Below are 17,961 nucleotides of genomic sequence, written 5' to 3' on the forward strand. Positions count from 1 at the left end.
TTTATCGTTTTAATTTGTTAGTGCAAAAGTGAGCCCGAAGATCCACTTTATAACGGTGGGATCATCACCAATCAAAATCAATCCGTTTCTTCTGCGTTCATGCTGCCAAATCTTTCGGGCGATACAATCTACTCATTCTCCAGTTGAGTTGGCTTTGATGATTAACTTTGATCCAACAAACTTGTAGCTTACACTACTTTTATCCATTATCCAATTAGGTTGGGTTAAGATAAACGGCTCCAATGCAACCGCGATCAAGGCGAGCCTAACACTAGACAATGACACAAAAATGTGCATAGGAAATGTGGTTGCAAAAAGCGAATGCTGGTCGTTCCTGAAAGGTGGATTTGTACTCGATTCACCCTTGGACCGTGGCATTGTGTATTTTATGGTAAATTCGTATTGTGGTTAATCTAACACAGACTTTAGTTAGCAAATCCAGCGAACTGAAAGGAATAATAATCATTTTGTGTATTTATCAACAATGTGCATGTTTGTTTTCGTGATTCTTGCAGGATTCCAATGGGAATAACATCAATGTAACACTTGCAAGCGCTTCTTTGCAACCATTTACACATCAACAATGGCAAGTGGACCAAAAAAACGCCGTTAATAAAGTAATAACAAAGCTACAAAACGTATAAAGTTTCTTGAAATTTATTTTTAACGTCTTATTATAACTTACACTTCCTAAGTTCCTATTATAGGAAAGAAAGCGAGCCGTAACAATCCATGTATCCGACACGGATGGAAATATGATTGAAGGAGCTAGAGTCGTGGTTGAGCAAACCAATAGAGATTTCCTTTTTGGTTCGGCTATATCAAAGACTGTTCTGGGAAACTTACCATATCAGGTAAAAAAAAGTACAACAGTTACACAAACAGTAGATCCTCAGTTAATGCCAACAATGTTGTATTATGTAGAAATGGTTCCTAGAAAGATTTAATGCAGCTGTTTTTGAAAACGAACTAAAATGGCATGAAACTGAGCCCGAACAAGGGACTGTCAACTACACTATTCCTGATTTGATGATGGATTTTGTGAGGGCTAACCAGATTACGGTTAGAGGGCATAACATATTCTGGGAGGACCCGACTTATATCCCTCTGTGGGTCCAAAACCTAACTGGTGGCGCGCTGTATTCGGCTGTTAAGTCACGAATACAAAGCCTAATGACTCACTACAAGAATCAATTTGTCCATTGGGATGTTTCTAACGAGATGTTACATTTTGAGTTTTATGAGCAACGGCTGGGTCAAAACGCGTCATTGGAAATGTTTCACCTAGCCCATGAAACTGATCCGTTAGCTTTGTTGTTTATGAATGATTTTAATGTGGTGGAGACATGTGGTGATTTGAACTCGAGTGTCGGTGCATACGTTGCTAGGATGAAGGAGATAGAGGCGGCTGGTGTTACCATGGATGGTGTCGGGTTAGAAGGCCATTTTACAACCCCGAATCCACCATTGATTAGAGGTGTATTGGACCAACTTGCTACACTGCAACTTCCTATTTGGCTTACAGAAGTTGATATTAGCAACACCCTTGATAAAGATACTCAAGTAAGGGACAAAAGTTATCATATATTTATACAACAATATATTAAATAAAGAACCAAATCACATTAGTGTTGCTTTGTAGGATTCAAGAATCCCTTAATCCAAATGACTTATTTTAGAAAGGCATGATAACTATGGGTAGTTATTTTGTTTGGCTTCAAATTTGGATTATTCTTTATCTAAGATAGCGACTTAGGATTCTTGGAGTATGCAAATCTGACTAGATCAGATGAACGTCTTGTCGTTTTGTTGTTGAAGGCGCTTGCATGGTGAATTACCCATTTGAGATAACGACTTCTAGCAACACAAAGATAAAAATTTCTAGATATTCAACCTGACTAGATAAAGTTGCTATTTTAGATGACTCCTAACTCAGATTTTTTAAATCCAAAAAATTGTTATCATGCTTGTTCAAAAGAACCTTTTTTTTTTAGAAATTTGTTTTTACCATTGAACAAAGAAAATGAAAATGGCTTGACTTTCGTTGACTAATGCTTAGAAGAAACAACATTTTGGCTTTTGTTTTTTATGTTGTGGATAGGGAAAGTATTTGGAGGCAGTGTTGAGAGAAGTGTACTCACACCCATCAGTAAATGGGATAATGCTATGGACAGCAATGGATCCAGAAGGTTGCTACCAAATGTGTCTAACTGATCCCAATTTTAAAAACCTACCTGCTGGAGATGTCGTGGACAAATTATTGTTGAAAGAATGGTCAACGGGGGTGGTCAATGGTCAAAGTGATGAAGATGGGACTTTTAGTTTTGACGGGTTATTGGGTGAGTATATGGTCAATGTTGACTTTGGAAATAGGACTTATAGTTCGACATTTTTCATCTCCAAAGGAGATGAAACCACCCATTTTAGTATTCAATTGTAGTTTCTTTATTTGACAAGAGAACTCCATTATAATTTATATGGAACCTTTATTACTATTTACTGTATATATTTTGAATTAATGTTTTTTTTTTGGTATCAAATTAAGTTCATTTTGTAGCACTTACCCACCTGCTGTCCAATTATCCCAAAATGTATATGAACAAATTACTAAAAAAACAAAATAAAATATTTCACCAATAGCCGTTACAATTTTATTGATGGAGTTAGGTATTTTTTCATATGGCGTTAATATTTTTCGATGCTTGAATTTATAACTATCCAATGCCAAACTTTAGGGTAGAGGTGCATATAATACCCGGTCCAAGACCCGACCCGAGGGCACAACCTGGTTTTAATTTTCTCCTATGGCCCATACCCGACCCGGATCTGCTGGAACCTGCTCCACCTTCACCCGGTCAAAACCCGACCCGACCCTACTCGAAAAAAACCCTGTCAAATACCCGACTATACCTGACACTGGTTTCTACCCGACTGGGTTTTGACTTTTGTTGACCATACCTGGAACCGGTTTCGGTTCCTGAAAATACCCGGTTTGTGCACCTCTATTTTAAGAGTTAGGTCGAGTTGATTCGAGTTACGTAATAAAAATGCAATATCACGTGGGAACCATTGATAAGCAAAACACAAACACCAACACCTAACACAAGGTTATTTATTTATTTATTTTTGTTTTTTCTTTTCCTTTATTGACTTCAAAACTAATGAAATTGCTGAGATTACATAGGTCTTATAAAGGATTTTTGAACTATGGATACGACTTTATTTCTTAAGTAATGATGGCTCAAATCCTATGGGTGACAAATAAAAGAAAGAGTTGAAAGAACAAAACAAATCAAGAATTAAGGTTTTAGAATTATTATAACTCATAATATAGAAAAAACAAACTACGGAAACAATCACAACCTAAAAATAAAGTTGATTCGTAATGTCATCATTTTTCGTCTTTGATTTCGTGTCCCACATTAAAACTTTCATCAATGGTGTCCTTTATTTCGTTTTCACTTTCTTCACATTCACTTGTTTCGTCTGTTTCATAACCCGGCAAATGTTCACCGTGATATATCCATATATTGTACGTTTTTTCAAAACCATTATGTATGATATGATTAGCAACAATCGTGGGAGTATGTTTTCTTGCATTCACACATTTTCTACATGGACAATACATTTGACCATCACTATCGGTGTATGCTTTACCTCTTTCTGCAAAAGCGAAAGCTCCTTTCATGAACGTGGGATCGACCTTATTCGTGATTTTAGTCCAACTCTTATCCAAAGTCATTCCAAAATCCAGCTAACAACAAACATACATAAACTAGTTTTCAAATCGAGTCAAGTAATTAAGTAGTACTTTCACAAATAGAAAGAAAAGTAAATATTTTACATGTTAGAAAATTCCTTCCTTGCAAGTTCCAAATCTCTTCTATTTGGAAAGAACATAAACATAAAATTTTAATTTATTTCTCTCCATTTTCATTTCTTAAAAAAAATGGTAAGAATACAATTTTTCATCCTTTGTTTTCCCTCGTTAAATGAAACAGGAAAACGACGTATGATCTTTACCGTCACAAAGCAAGTCTGGGAAGGCAATGAGTCGGGCAAATAGATTAAGACCTCTGATATTTTCAAAATTCATAAATTTGAGCTCCTGAGTAATACTTTATTCATAAATTAATAATGAAAGATAAAACGAATACAATTCCATGTTAAAAACGAGCAATGTTGAATAGGGAGGTACGGTCCGATCTCAAGGGGTGGAAGGAGGAGATCACTAAAGTTCAAGGGTTATTTAGTTTATTTGTTTTTAGATAATGGTCAGATTCAAATTAGTATCTGAGTTAGGTTCAAACTGTTTTTCTTTTCTTGTAGGTCAAGTTAGAAGAAGTCTTTAAATAGTTGGTTATTTTCTTTAGTTTGTAACTTACTTTCTTTTGATAATAAAAAAAGAGTTGAACAAGCAGTTTTGTTCAGCCACCGTGTTCGTACGAGTTGTGTACTCGATTAAGTTTCATCACCTGCAAATTCAACAAGTGGTATCAAGAGCCAAATCACCGAAACGATTCGTTCGTACGAGTTCATCGATCGAAGTCCGGCCTTTGAGAGTTTCTCGGTTGATTGCTTTAGGGCGATTGATCGGCTGTAGATCGAAGAACAAATCGGTGAAGAGAAGAAAGAAAGAAAACCGTTAGTCATGGCTGATTTTCAGGTTGTCAGCGGAATGAAGAAGTTGAACCAGACCAATTACGGTACGTGGTCCACGTGTATCATGTCCTACTTGCAGGGACAGGACCTATGGGAGGTTGTTAACGGGTCAGATACGGTTCTGCCGAGAAACGACACGGGAGGAGCAGTCGGAAAGTGGAGAATCAAAGTCGGGAAGGCTATGTACTTGCTAAAAACAACGGTGGAAGAAGATTTGCTAGATCACTTTCGAGATCTAGAGACACCTAAGCAGGTTTGGGACTGTTTGGGAAGATTGTTTTCCAAATGAAACGACACTCGTCTTCAACTTCTTGAAAACGAGTTATTATCGGTGAGCCAAAAAGATATGTTAATCCCACAGTACTTCCATAAGGTGAAAACCTTATGCCGAGAGATAGCCGAGTTGGACCCACAAGGAAGAATCGGTGAAGCTCGCATGAAACGGATAATTATCCACGGGCTTAAACCGGAGTTTAATAGTTTTATTACTGCTATACAGGGCTGGCCTAACCAACCGAGCCTAGGCGAGTTCGAAAATCTACTCGCTGGTCAAGAGGCACTCGCCGCTCAACAAAACGGAACTACAATAAAAAACGAAGATGATAAAGCTTTGTTTGTAGAAAAGACCAAGAACCATGGTCAGGGGAAGCCGTGGCAGAATCGTCCACGAAGTAAAGATCGAGGTAAGAGATTTGATGGTGATCGAAAGAGTAAGGGACCTGGTCGGAATGAAACCGAAACCGAAACCGAAAAGAAAGGCAGATTCGTAAAAAATCGAAAGTTTCCAAACAATTGTTACAATTGTGGTTTGCGAGGTCATATGGCGAGAGATTGTAAGCAACCTAAGGCCGAAGGGAATGTAGCAGCAGTCGAGCGTGAGGAACCATGGGATGTCGAGGCGAATATGGCACAAGTTGAAGAGATACCGGTCCTTACGGTTACAACCGAGCCTAAGTTAAACCGGCTCGAAGAATGGATTATTGATTCAGGATGCTTGAATCATCTAACTGGTGAGAAAGAAAAGTTAAGGAAGTGTAAGAAGTATACTGGAGATAATGTGGTGGTTATTGCGGATAATTCGAGGCACCAGATTGCTAATATAGGAGAGGTTCACTTTCCGGCCGATGGTAATCAAAAGGAGTTCGTGATGCAAGATGTTTTCCACGTTCCGGGAATGAAAAAGAACTTGTTCTCCGTACCCCAAATAACCTCGACCGGTAAATATGTTCTGTTCGGACCAGATAACGTGTTAATTTTTGATAAATTTGAAACTCCATCCATTCCTATTTTGCAAGGAAAACGAACTGACATTGTTTATGTTTTATCGGCTGAATCCGCGTATGTTGATAAAACGAGTGGAAGTCAAACTGCGGATTTATGGCACGCCAGGTTAAGCCACGTTGGGTTCGACAAACTTGAACTGATGATGAAAAATGAGTTGGTCGAAGGCTTACCGAAGTTCGAAGTAAAGAAAGAAACGGTGTGTGCCGGGTGTCAGTTTGGAAAAGCCCATGAGCAACCATATGGAAGCTCAAGTTATAAAGATAGGGAGCCGTTAGAATTAATTCACTCGGACGTGTTCGGTCCGGTGAAACAACCCTCGGTTAAAGGTCTCAAGTTCATGGTTACATTCATAGATGATTTCTCTCGATACGTGTGGGTGGATTTTATGAAGGAAAAATCTGAAGTGTATGAGAAGTTCAAATTATTCAAACGAGCAATGTTGAATAGGGAGGTACGGTCCAATCTCGAGGGGTGGAAGGAGGAGATCACTAAAGTTCAAGGGTTATTTAGTTTATTTGTTTCTAGATAATGGTCAGATTCAAATTAGTATTTGAGTTAGGTTCAAACTGTTTTTCTTTTCTTGTAGGTCAAGTTAGAAGAAGTCTTTAAATAGTTGGTTATTTTCTTTAGTTTGTAACTTACTTTCTTTTGATAATAAAAAAAGAGTCGAACAAGCAGTTTTGTTCAGCCACTGTGTTCGTACGAGTTGTGTACTCGATTAAGTTTCATCACCTGCAAATTCAACATTCCATCCAGGTGCATTGCTCAGATTCGTTACTCGACATCAAACTAATAACAACTAAATAATGGAGTCCAATGAATATTACCTGATTAATGAGCAGTCCACCGATCCTATGAACTATGGAACTACTTGACAAGAGGGTTTCGGAGGCAATTAAATATGAATGAAGGTCGGCTGTGGTTTTGAACGTGCTCTTAGGTCAGTAGATTAGGGAGAAATTTCGGGTGATTACTTACTAATTCGTCATCGTGTACATTATATATTACCTGATTTTTTTATTATTATTTTTTATGTATAATAATTTTTCATCTTTTAAGATGAGTAATTCTAGTTTTATTTTATTCAAAAACTCCTTTCTATTAAATTTCTAAATGATACAGATATAGAGTACTCTTCCGTAACTTATAATAGAGTAACTCTAATTATAACTCCATAGCTTAAGCCATAGTTGAATGTACCTTTTCTCCTTGTTATTCTTGTAATGTTTTGGCTTCTAGTATCAACCTCTCAACTGAAAGAATGTGGAGATTTATTTCATTATATGCTTTCATGTTTTTGATTTACAGAATACATTAGACTAAAAGGCATGGTCGGTGTCACAAAACCTTCCATGCTACAACCAAAAATATTAATTGAAAGTTGACCCCGATGAATTGAAGAATTACAGATGAATTTACAAAAGAATTTAATTATGTAAATTGAAAACTTAGCATGTCATGATTAGGGGCGGAGCTACTCACATGGTTTGGAGTTTACCAAAACATACCGCGAAATTTGCGTCGACTTGTTGGCGCAACGCGCGATTTTACTGACCAAATAAACGTTATTAAAAATATGTTATTTTTTATATCATAAGTTATATGAGTGCCGTTACTGTATTGACCGTTTACTAATTTATCTTTTGGGTTTAGTGCAGGTACCGTAAAAATCTAATCGATACCGAATTCGTGTAGCTTTGATCATAAGATGTAAGAGTGGTAATACTCTTTTGGGAGTTTACAGATTTACTTTTTGATTTTATTGCTGGTGTCGTAACGAACTTAACCGATATTGACCAAATTCACTTGGCTGAGCCGACGCAACGCGATTACGTGACGAGTTTTGTTACCTAGTTACTGTAATTAACGAGTGAGCCTTATAAATATTGATAACTGTATCATGGTCCCTTCATAACAATACTTTATCATAGACAATTTTGTCCATTGCGAATCTATAAATATATGCTTCTTAATGCCCAATTAAACAATACAACAATAATTAAAGAATTGTAGATTACTTGTTTACCTCCAAGCAATTCAGATTTGAATACTAAAATGTCTTGTTTCGTCGCTTCTACTAACCGAAAATGTTGAGCTTGTTGTTTTCCCCCCAATACTAGCCGTGACAGTGTATTCACCTAAGTACCCGTAAAAGCTAAAAGCTCCATGTTCATCGGTTTGGCTCTTGATAACCCTGGTTTGCCATTCGTTTATAAGTTTGTCGACAGTATCACCGGCTGGAAGATTTTTAAAAGTGGTGTCAGTCAGACACATTTGATAACACTTCCCTTTCTTGTTCAAGGCAGACCACAACATTATTCCATTCACTGAAGGGTGAGAGAAGCCTTCTCTGAGTACCTCTTCCAAATAAATTGCCTACATAAGAGATTCCAAAAATGTTAGAACAATATTAATAAATATAAAGATGTATTTTAAAGGACTTGATCATGGTGTCAACCTTACCTGTTTGGTGCGCGTCTAATGTTTTCTATATGTCTAAATTAAAATGTTGATTCAATGGATTAGGATACTAACCTGTTGAGCTTGATCGAAGTTACTCGAGATATCAACCTCCGTAAGCCATATTGGCAGCTGCAAAGTTGAAAATTTGTCGATAATTGCTGGCATTAGAGGAAGGTTTGGCACACTAAAATGAGACTCCAATCCAATACCGTCCATCCACACTCCGTATCTCCTCAAATCCTTTATTTTTGAAATGTAACTGTCCACGGTAGAGTTAGCATCCCTACAGCTCTCAACGACATTGAAATCGTTCATGAAAAGAGTCGCTAGAGGGTTGGCCTCATGTGCAGCCTTGAAGAATTCATAAGTGGCATTTTCCCCCAGTTTGTCCTCGTAGAAGCTGAAGTGAAGATACTCGTTGCTAACGTCCCAATGGACGAATTCGTTTTTGTACTTGGTCATCAAGCTCGTGATCCTTCGTTTTACAGCTAACTCTAGCTCAGGACTAGTGAGGTTTAGCACCCATGATGGGATGTATTTCGGGTCCTCCCAGAATATGTTATGACCTCTAGCCACAATCTGGTTAGCTCGAACAAAATCCAGCATTTGATCGGCTAATGTGTAGTTGAACACCCCTTGTTTTGGCTCAGTTGCAGCCCATTTAAGCTCGTTTTCAAACACTGCTGCGTTAAAACGCTCCACAAACCATTTCTACAACAGAAAAATACAAAACATTTAAACATTTAACGAAGCTGATCTGAACACGATAATGTTGAACTGGCTAGGGAGATGAAACTGACAAAAAGGTCTTAACGAGCGAGAACATTTAGCAAACCACCATAACCCAGCAATCGGTCCCGAATTTCATCAATTAGAGCTCCGATTTGTCACTAAATATTTTCACAATGGTTTTAAAATTGTTTCCATTTTTAGTGTAAAAGGCGTAACACTTATTTCATTAATTTATTAGTTTATCTATTTATTTCACTTCCATGTTTATTTAAGGTTTGCATTATTGAAAATTTGACAACTGTAAAATTTAAAATTCTTACAAATTAAGAGATTTCAAGTAATCTTTAGAGCATCAAATAAAATATCATAAACTTTAAATTTTTTCCTAATTTATATTTCTTTTGCTTTCGCTCTGCATCAACCTCATATTGTGTTGTAAAACATACCTGATATGGTAAATTCCCAATGATATTGTTGTTTATAGCCGACCCGAATGGGAAATCTTTTGCAACTTGCTCCACACGAACCGCGGCCCCTTGTAACCTTTCACCTTGTTTATCCGACACATGAATCGTAACGGCATGTTTACGTTCCTAATCAACCAATAATATATTCAACAAAAAAAAAACATCATTTACACATAAATGCCTTAACTGTACTTACGGTGTTTATCTTGTATTGTTGTTGAAACGACCATTGCTCTTTAGTAAAAGCTTGTAACGATGCACTAGAAATTGTTATGCTAATTTCCCTGTCGTCAGAGTTCTATACCAAACAAACATTAATGCATGTTAATAAAATCAAAAACTAAATATTTCAATATATAAATTTTTGTATAGCATAATTAATATTATAGTTTAGATCAAACCTGAAAATAGAGTAAGGATGGATTTGATTCCGAGTCCATGTAAAATCCACCCTTGATGAATGACCAACAATCGTGGCGCGCGACAACTGTTCCCACGCAGTAGCGTGGTGAATTTCCAGACATTAGCCTTGCGGTAATCAACGAAGAATTTGTTGAACCGCTGATTTTGATCCAACCTACAATTAGTACTCCAAAATTAACAATCAAGAAAATAATATGATATGATACAAATAAAAAGACTGATGCTGGAAAACTTAACCAGAAAAACAGTAGAATGTGGAGGGAGTGAGATGTGATAACACAAAAGCAGGCCATGAGCTTGTGGTTCCATCACCTTCGACAATTAATTTCATCGTTGCGACTTCATTTTTGAGGACCCCTCCATTGTAAAGTGGATCTTCGGGTTCAACTTTACACTGTTTTAATTAACAAGTTAAAAGATAAAACAAAGAACAAAATTAAATGTGTACAGATTTTATATAACTAATTAAGGTATTTTTTCGGATTATTAGGATTCGTGTTAAGTACTTTTAAGAATGTTTGAAAGTTAACGTGTGCCGCCCGTAAGCAAATTTTTGTGGAGTTCGTTGATGCTATCTAGGTGACAAACAAACTCCATACATATTTTTATCAAAAAACCCATCCCAAACTATGTAGGGTTCGCTTGCCATCGAAGTGAGCTTGTGAATTCGCTTAGGAGGCAAGCGAACTGCCTAGAAATACGAGAACTTCTTGAAAAAATGCTGATCATAGTTACTCGAATTCTAAAAACGTAAACTAATCCAATAAAATTCTATATTTTGTCATTTTTGCTATTTCCAAAAGTAAGGCATCACATTTCTGTTCATGAACCAGGAAAAGAAAAGGTCACGGGGCACATTATTAATTTTGAGTTTTGTTTTCTTTAACATATACTTTTCATGAAGATCTGGCCCGTGATATGGTAAACTGTACTGCACAAACTAATATTGTAATATCCAAATAACATGATATTAGTTTCATCAGAATCAATTAGTTACCTGAGTGTAAGCCGTATAATCGTATAGCGGACCATCTGCAAGAACACATGTAACATCAATTACATATCAAAGGGAGAGAGAGAGAGAGAGAGAGAGAGAGAGAGAGAGAGAGAGAGAGAGAGAACCAGTTGGAGAAGGGAAGACTGAAGGTGATAAGCAAAGGATGATAGCAGCAGCAACTAAAAGTGAAGAAAATGCCATTGATTTGCTTCGAGTTTTCTTGAAAGTAACACAGAATTTATTGATTTGCAACCCTGCAGAAGTCCAGAGACTTTCAGACAATGCCCAAATGCTGGTTCGCGTGTAATATATTGCTATACACATGCCAAAGAAGACAGCAATATATATGTATGCATATTTATAGGGATGCAACGGTTATATGATAAAATATTGTGGATGCGTATGTCATGATTTAATAACTATAATTAATAAATGTATTTCCTTTTGGATAACGTGAGAAATACGAGTTTTTGATTGTTTTAGACTCAAAACGGTCCCCCATATGAGTTTCCTATCATTACATTCATTTAATGGTTTTTCATTTTGTTATATATACACATTGATGAGTGATTTGATTGTAAAATTATCTAATATCATGATTCATGTGTTATGTTCGTCCTCACGATACCACATCATACTTCCAACTCTTTGCACGACTATGAGGGATTAGCAAACTACGATAGCGCATGCTACCAGGCCGTGTTCTTGCTCAGCCCCAGTGTGCCGTTTAGGCACTCAATATATATAAGACATCTTTTGCAAAAACTATATTAACAAAGTATACATTTTTAATTTAATAATTTAATCACGAACAATAAAATTGTTAAAAATGCAATGTTTACTCATCTATTTTATTATCTATATCTATACTATATATAATATAAGAGTGAGGGACCTATTAAATTTTAAAAGGTACCACTCTTGTTGCATATTATACAAGTAACAATGCATAAAGTTTTAAAAATGTAGGGATAATATAGTCTTTACACATTTAAAAATAATTTACTATAATAGTTCTTCATCTTCAATCAAGTTTTGGTAATTTATTAAATAGTTACATATTTCCCCCTCATTTTAAATCAACTACCCCCACGACTTTTTAACGCCCATAACTTTTTCACACGTTAATAATTTTTCTAAAAAATTACTCCATAAAATCAAGTTCTCTTTAATTTGAGTATAGTATTGCTATAGTTTGTTAATTTTTAAAAAAACTAACATATTACGTGATTACCAGTTATTACCAGCAACGAGTCGGGCAGGTTTGGCTAATATTGTCGAAACGAGTTAAGGTTGGAACAGGTTAATAAAAAAAAAGGTAATTTTAGTTCATGCCGGTATGGGTTTAGATCGAAAGGGGCCATGTCAAAACGGGCTTCGTGTTAAAACGTTTTCGGGTCGAAACATATCCGTCAAGACGGACTCGGTTAAAAAGTAGTTTATTTGAAATTACTGTACATTTCATCTTTGCTTCTTGATTGTGGTCACCGGTTACACGCGTTCAAGCATCATTTACGCGGATGACATTGTTTATACATGTTAGATTGCTCACGCATAAGCGTTATATGGCACGCTTATTCGCACCGGCTACACGTTCGATACCACGTTAAATGCATAGCACTGTCGGGTTACACACGTACCGTCGCAAGGTTACAAACATACTAACACAGTTGCGTTTGCGCATACACTGCTGCATCGCGTGAGCAGTTGGCTAGTAATTTATAGAATATACACAATAACACATACGTGTGTGTAAATCATGTGTAGATATATTCTCTACACAAACCTATACTTGTATAGGCAAGCATTTAAAATAAAAATAATATAAACAAATTAGCTTAATTGTTTTTATGTACGTAACCAACACATTTATAGAGAAGTAAAGTTTTTTATTACTTTTATTTTACCAGTTAAATGCTATACTTTATAAGAATTAAACCATTGACATCCTATTCTACATCTTAACCATCACACCAAAATGAGAAAGGCTAAAATTTTGTATAACTACAAATTATTGATATAAGAAGTTATAGTGATTTAGGCTTGTTATTTTTTTAGTAATTTAATTTTTTGTAATTAACTCTCCTTTGTAATTTAATTTTTGCAATCTATAATTTAAGGCAAATTGGATTTTAATAATCCCAATTAACTGTTATTGGCCAAAAATAATTTCAACTTCGTTTATTGCCACTGGTGGTCCCAAATTTAAAAAAATTGGCTCTCAATGGTTCCCCGTTAAAAAAAAACTTAACGGCACTAAGTTTTTTATGAATTTCAAATTGATTTTTTAGGGATTTTGATCGGAAGAAGGATACAAGTCGATTGATGTAAAACTTTGCTAGAACGATGCTCCAACCAATTAGTGCTACAAATTGGGTGTTTGGACCTCAAATTAACAAAAAATTAAGCTGTTTGGAGCATCTTTTCGAGCTTAGTTTTACATCAATCGACTCGTAGACTCCTTCCGATCAAAATCCCTAAAAAACAAGTTCGAAATTCGAGAAAAAACTTAACGTTGTTAAGTTTTTTTTAACGGGAAACCATTGAGAATCAATTTTTTAAAATTTGGGACCACAAGTGGCAATAAACAAAGTTGAGATTATTATTGACAATAATAATTAGATGGGATCATTAAAAATCCAATTTGTCTTTTGATTGTTTGAGACGCTATGAAACCAAATTACCCGGATGATCGATGCCATATGATTTTACAAAACAACATGAGCCATGTTTGTCTCAATGACCTCCATGAAAAAAAGTGTACTAATCAAACTAATTATATCGTTAAATTTTGAATTTGTAAATTTTAAATTAAGCCATGTGTAGTTATAAATAGCTTTACAAAACTATATAGTAGATGTAAAAAGTATTATATAATATGCTTTTATTGATATATTTTGGTGCATCTATTAGAGTACATGATTTCTTATTATATTATTATTAGACTTTCGTAAATTAACCGTAGATATTTAGCTTTTAGGTTAATAATTATTAGTGAATCATAAGGCCAAAAAGGGTCTTTGATCATTGCTATTGGTGAAACATTGCTAGTTAAGTGGTGAGGTTTAAGCATTGCTGTTGACATTTAAATGAATTTTAGATAGTCTAAGTTAAACAATGTGTGTCGCTATTCTTAGAAAAGGTTAGAATAGAATAAATGTGAAGAATAGTAAAATCATAATCGATATACGGAGTATAATTTATCAGTCAATAGTGACTTTATTACCATGTGGAATTATTGTTAGCCAATAATTTATCTTTATCATAATTCCATAATTTATCACCCAATCTTTATATATATTAAAAAACATTCATCTTCCTTCATTCTTATTGGTCCATTACCATAATTTCCTAAAATACTAAGTCATCTTATAATTTCTTGGTTTTGAAATAAATCAAAAATAAATTAAATTGCATTCAATTACCATGATATCAATTTGTCCGTTTCATTCTTCAGCATCTTCATTTTTGTTTAATTCTCTCGTCGTTACAAACACAAAATCCGCCCTTTCTACAAACATCAAATGATCATCTAAGATTTCATACAATCTATGTGATAATTGATTGTAACCCAATTCACAGTCGATCTCTTTTCATCAACTATTCATGATCGATTTCGGTATGTTCTCCTTATTATTATTATTGTTTTTATTTTTATTTTCATTCATGGGTTATTCATCTCTGGTTTAATCTCTCGCGCCCTCTGTTGATGTTTATGTCATCGTCGGTATCTTGCTTCTAGGGTTTCATTATTTGATTTTATATGAATTGAGTTTTATTTATTTTTTTGTGATTTTATTCTCATAATACTGTCTGTTAAAATACAGAGATTGAAGGGTGAATGGAGTAAAATCAGGAACATTTTCTTCTTGTGATGTTGATGTAGATTCGAAGATCAAATAGAAGAAGTTACAAAAACTTCATCACGTGTATGCTAATTGCTTTGTAACCTTGAACAACTTTTTTCCTTCAATTAACTATATTGACAAATTTACTAATTTTGTTGTTTGAAGGAAATATGAAGAACCATTCTACCAAGTGTTGAGCAATTTTGTTTCTCACAAACCATATTTACATAAAATCAGAGGTTTAATTTCTATAATTACTTCACCTTTTTTTAGCTAATCATTAGGGTATTTTAGTTATGCAGTTTTGCAGGTTGTGAAAATTGATTGACATGAATCATGTCAAATAAGAAGGCCATATATATATATATATACATATATATATAGAGGATTGTTCAGGAGAGAAATGAGATTACTGTGAGAAATGAATATGGGTCACTAGTTTTATTTTATGTTTTAAATGCTTAAAAATAAATGAAGAAAATATTAATGAATGCTCTCTCTTCAATTAATATAACTAATAAATATAATAGTTATCTATTCAATTAACTAATCAAATTATTATAATTGATAATAATAAGAATTCATTTATTTTTATAACTTATTTTTTCTCTCTTGAATTTTTATCCTACACAAGTACAATTTATTTCTACATTAAAATTTCTTTCTATCCAAACTCAATTTCTTCCAATTCAATATATTAATATCCATCAACACTTAGTTACATTGTGATTAATAGTACAAAAAACTATCTTACACGTATTTGTATTAAATATCAACAAAAAAGTATATAACCTACACAAAATCATATAACCTACACTTGTTCTAATAATAAGAAAACATATAACCTACACACGAAAAATATATAACCGACACACAAAATTCAGCATCAATAAACTACACACGCACACGAAAACGTATAACCTACACACGAAAAACATATAACCTACACTCGAAAATTTTTATCCTACACAAATACAATTTATTCATATATTAAAATTTTTTTCTATTCAAAACCAATTTCTTCCACCTCAATATATCAATATCAATCAACACATAGGTACATTGTGATGAATAATACAAAAAACTATCTTACATATGTAAGCATTAAATGTCAATAAAAAATATACAACCTAAACAAAAACATATAACATACACTTGTTCTAAGAATAAGAAAACATATTACCTACTGTGACATTTGAGCCAAAACAACGTACACCTCAGTACGTATTTACTGATTAAGCAAATAAACGCCTTTTGCGTAATAAACGAACGATTAACCGAACGGGTTGGGTTATGACCCAGATATCTCGGGGGGCCATTTATAAGTGATATACGATCTATACAAGCTTAAATATTAGAAATATGGCCTTAGTTTGATAGCAAACAAGTTAAACGAAAACATGCTCGTTTAACTACCCGCTATTGATTTAAACGCGAAAGATAGTTAAAAACCAAGCATTGTATCATCCGTTAAGCCGAAAAAGACTTACCAAACACTTATTTGAAATGTTTTAAGCGATCCGTGAAAATATTTTTGATTTTTACAAACATATAGTATGTTTTTATAATTCTACACAAAACTAGCCGAAAAACACTCGTTTTCGCGTTATTTAACGCACCCGATAAGTTTTTCGCGCCAAAAACCGAACCCGAACTAAATTTGGACCGGGCTTTTCGTGTTTGGGCTTGAGAAATCAGAAACTTGGGCCAAAATGGGCCCAAGGTGGGCCCATGATGGTCCGATCGCAATTCAGCAGCCCCCCCCCCCCCCTTTTATTCTTTCACATTTAAACTAGATACAAGATATTTTCAACCTCATTTCTTGAAAATTCTAGACACCACTTCTGCTCCAGCCAGAAAAACTTCAAAACCTAAGGTAAGAAGCTTAAATAAGTAGCTTTTATGCTTGTTTAAACTTGTTTAATACCATAAAAACATGTATTGGTTACTAAAAATCATTCCTAACCGTGTAAAAATCCTAAAAATGGTCCATAAACATGTTTTGATCATAAACACGGTAAGGAACCTGTTTTGATAGTTTTTTTGGCCATAAACACGGATTAAAGGGTTGAAACGGCGTTTTTACGGTTTAAAAGTTCGTTTTTGTACACTAGCCAAAACCCTAACTTAAGGGCTGTTATGTTGATGAAATATTGCTCGGTTTGTGATATAGGACTTGTACCTAGCTTGTTTAGAAGCACAAGAACCTGAAAACTTGATTAAAAGGTCGGAAACGAGCCAAACCCGCTAAGGTAATGTCAAAACACTCGCTTAAGGGCTATTTAGGTTAAGGTTGTGATGTGCATATTGTTAGGACTTGAAAATTTTCAGGTACATCAGGGACCATGTCAATGAGTACCTGTTCAAATTTGGTAAATTTTCGACCATCCGAGACTATTTGCCGAATTTATTACCGAGTTGGGACGTTTATTTGGGAAAAATAGCTAAAATACTTCAAAAATTATGAAATTTTTCTGGTAACTCAGATTTGATGTATTTTGATCACATATGAATTTTGGGATCATTTGGAGAAGTTTAAAGGTGTTTTGTTTATTTGCGTTTGTGTGAATTTTTATAGCCGAATTTGGGCCGAAAAGAATATCGCACGTGCTTTTTACATTCTGGAATTGATGCAAGTTGTTTTGGGACATGATTTGAGTATTCAGGAATTTTTGGTGAATTTTTGGAAATTGTTTGGGGTAAACGGACGATTTTCGGGCGAAATATAGCTAATAAAATAAATTTTTATAAATTAATAAATCAGTAAATAAATTCCAGAAATATTTTTATAAAAATCTACGTATTTTAATTGATAAGTGGTTAAATTTTCATAATTTAATGATTAACGGTTAATTAATTATGCTAATATGAATATTAAACAAATTCAGTTTTTATAAAAACCGGCAAGTTCGCGACTAGTGAATCTGCGGGAATATCAAAACACCTAGAGTGATCAAAAATCATATTTTTGGGCTAATTAAGTAAAAATGAACTTTTCTATGAGAAATCTGAACAATCCGGGTGGATTGTGCGCGTTTCTTCTCAAATCAAACTGTATAAACGGAAACGGGCCCCGTGGCTAATC

General features: G+C 34.6%; 2 protein-coding genes across 2 annotated transcripts; one reads left to right on the forward strand and one right to left on the reverse strand.

The window, feature by feature from the left end:
- Nucleotides 1–506: 506 nt before the first annotated feature.
- On the forward strand, nucleotides 507–2,445 carry LOC143547404 (endo-1,4-beta-xylanase 5-like; the record flags this gene model as incomplete). The annotated part of the gene is made up of 4 exons (XM_077038838.1): nucleotides 507–617; nucleotides 708–854; nucleotides 925–1,563; nucleotides 2,102–2,445. Coding segments are annotated over 4 exons (1,236 nt in total), but the record flags the coding sequence as incomplete, so codon positions are not given.
- A 5,537-nt stretch (nucleotides 2,446–7,982) lies between these two features.
- LOC143547420 (endo-1,4-beta-xylanase 4-like) lies at nucleotides 7,983–11,389 on the reverse strand. The gene is made up of 8 exons (XM_077038850.1): nucleotides 11,154–11,389; nucleotides 11,029–11,063; nucleotides 10,269–10,425; nucleotides 10,010–10,185; nucleotides 9,805–9,906; nucleotides 9,588–9,734; nucleotides 8,482–9,120; nucleotides 7,983–8,322 (listed from the first exon to the last, which is right to left on the reverse strand). Exons 1-8 carry the CDS (start codon nucleotides 11,350–11,352, stop codon nucleotides 7,984–7,986), a joined length of 1,794 nt encoding a protein of 597 aa, XP_076894965.1. The 5' UTR covers nucleotides 11,353–11,389; the 3' UTR covers nucleotide 7,983.
- Nucleotides 11,390–17,961: the final 6,572 nt, after the last annotated feature.

This window comes from Bidens hawaiensis, unplaced genomic scaffold (assembly GCF_021521415.1).
Source record: "Bidens hawaiensis isolate Kalapana, Puna unplaced genomic scaffold, B.hawaiensis_p1.1 tig00014716_1, whole genome shotgun sequence".
NCBI classification, from domain to species: Eukaryota; Viridiplantae; Streptophyta; class Magnoliopsida; order Asterales; family Asteraceae; genus Bidens; species Bidens hawaiensis.

What these genes read in the sequence shown, in the direction of transcription:
- LOC143547420 (XM_077038850.1), bottom strand. Translation starts at nt 11,352, where the DNA reads ATGTGTATAGCAATATATTACACGCGAACCAGCATTTGGGCATTGTCT. An exon ending in ATTATACGGCTTACACTCAG is followed by an intron (nt 10,426 to 11,028) that starts GTAACTAATTGA and finishes TAATTAAAACAG; the next exon opens with TGTAAAGTTGAACCCGAAGA. An exon ending in CACATTCTACTGTTTTTCTG is followed by an intron (nt 10,186 to 10,268) that starts GTTAAGTTTTCC and finishes TACTAATTGTAG; the next exon opens with GTTGGATCAAAATCAGCGGT.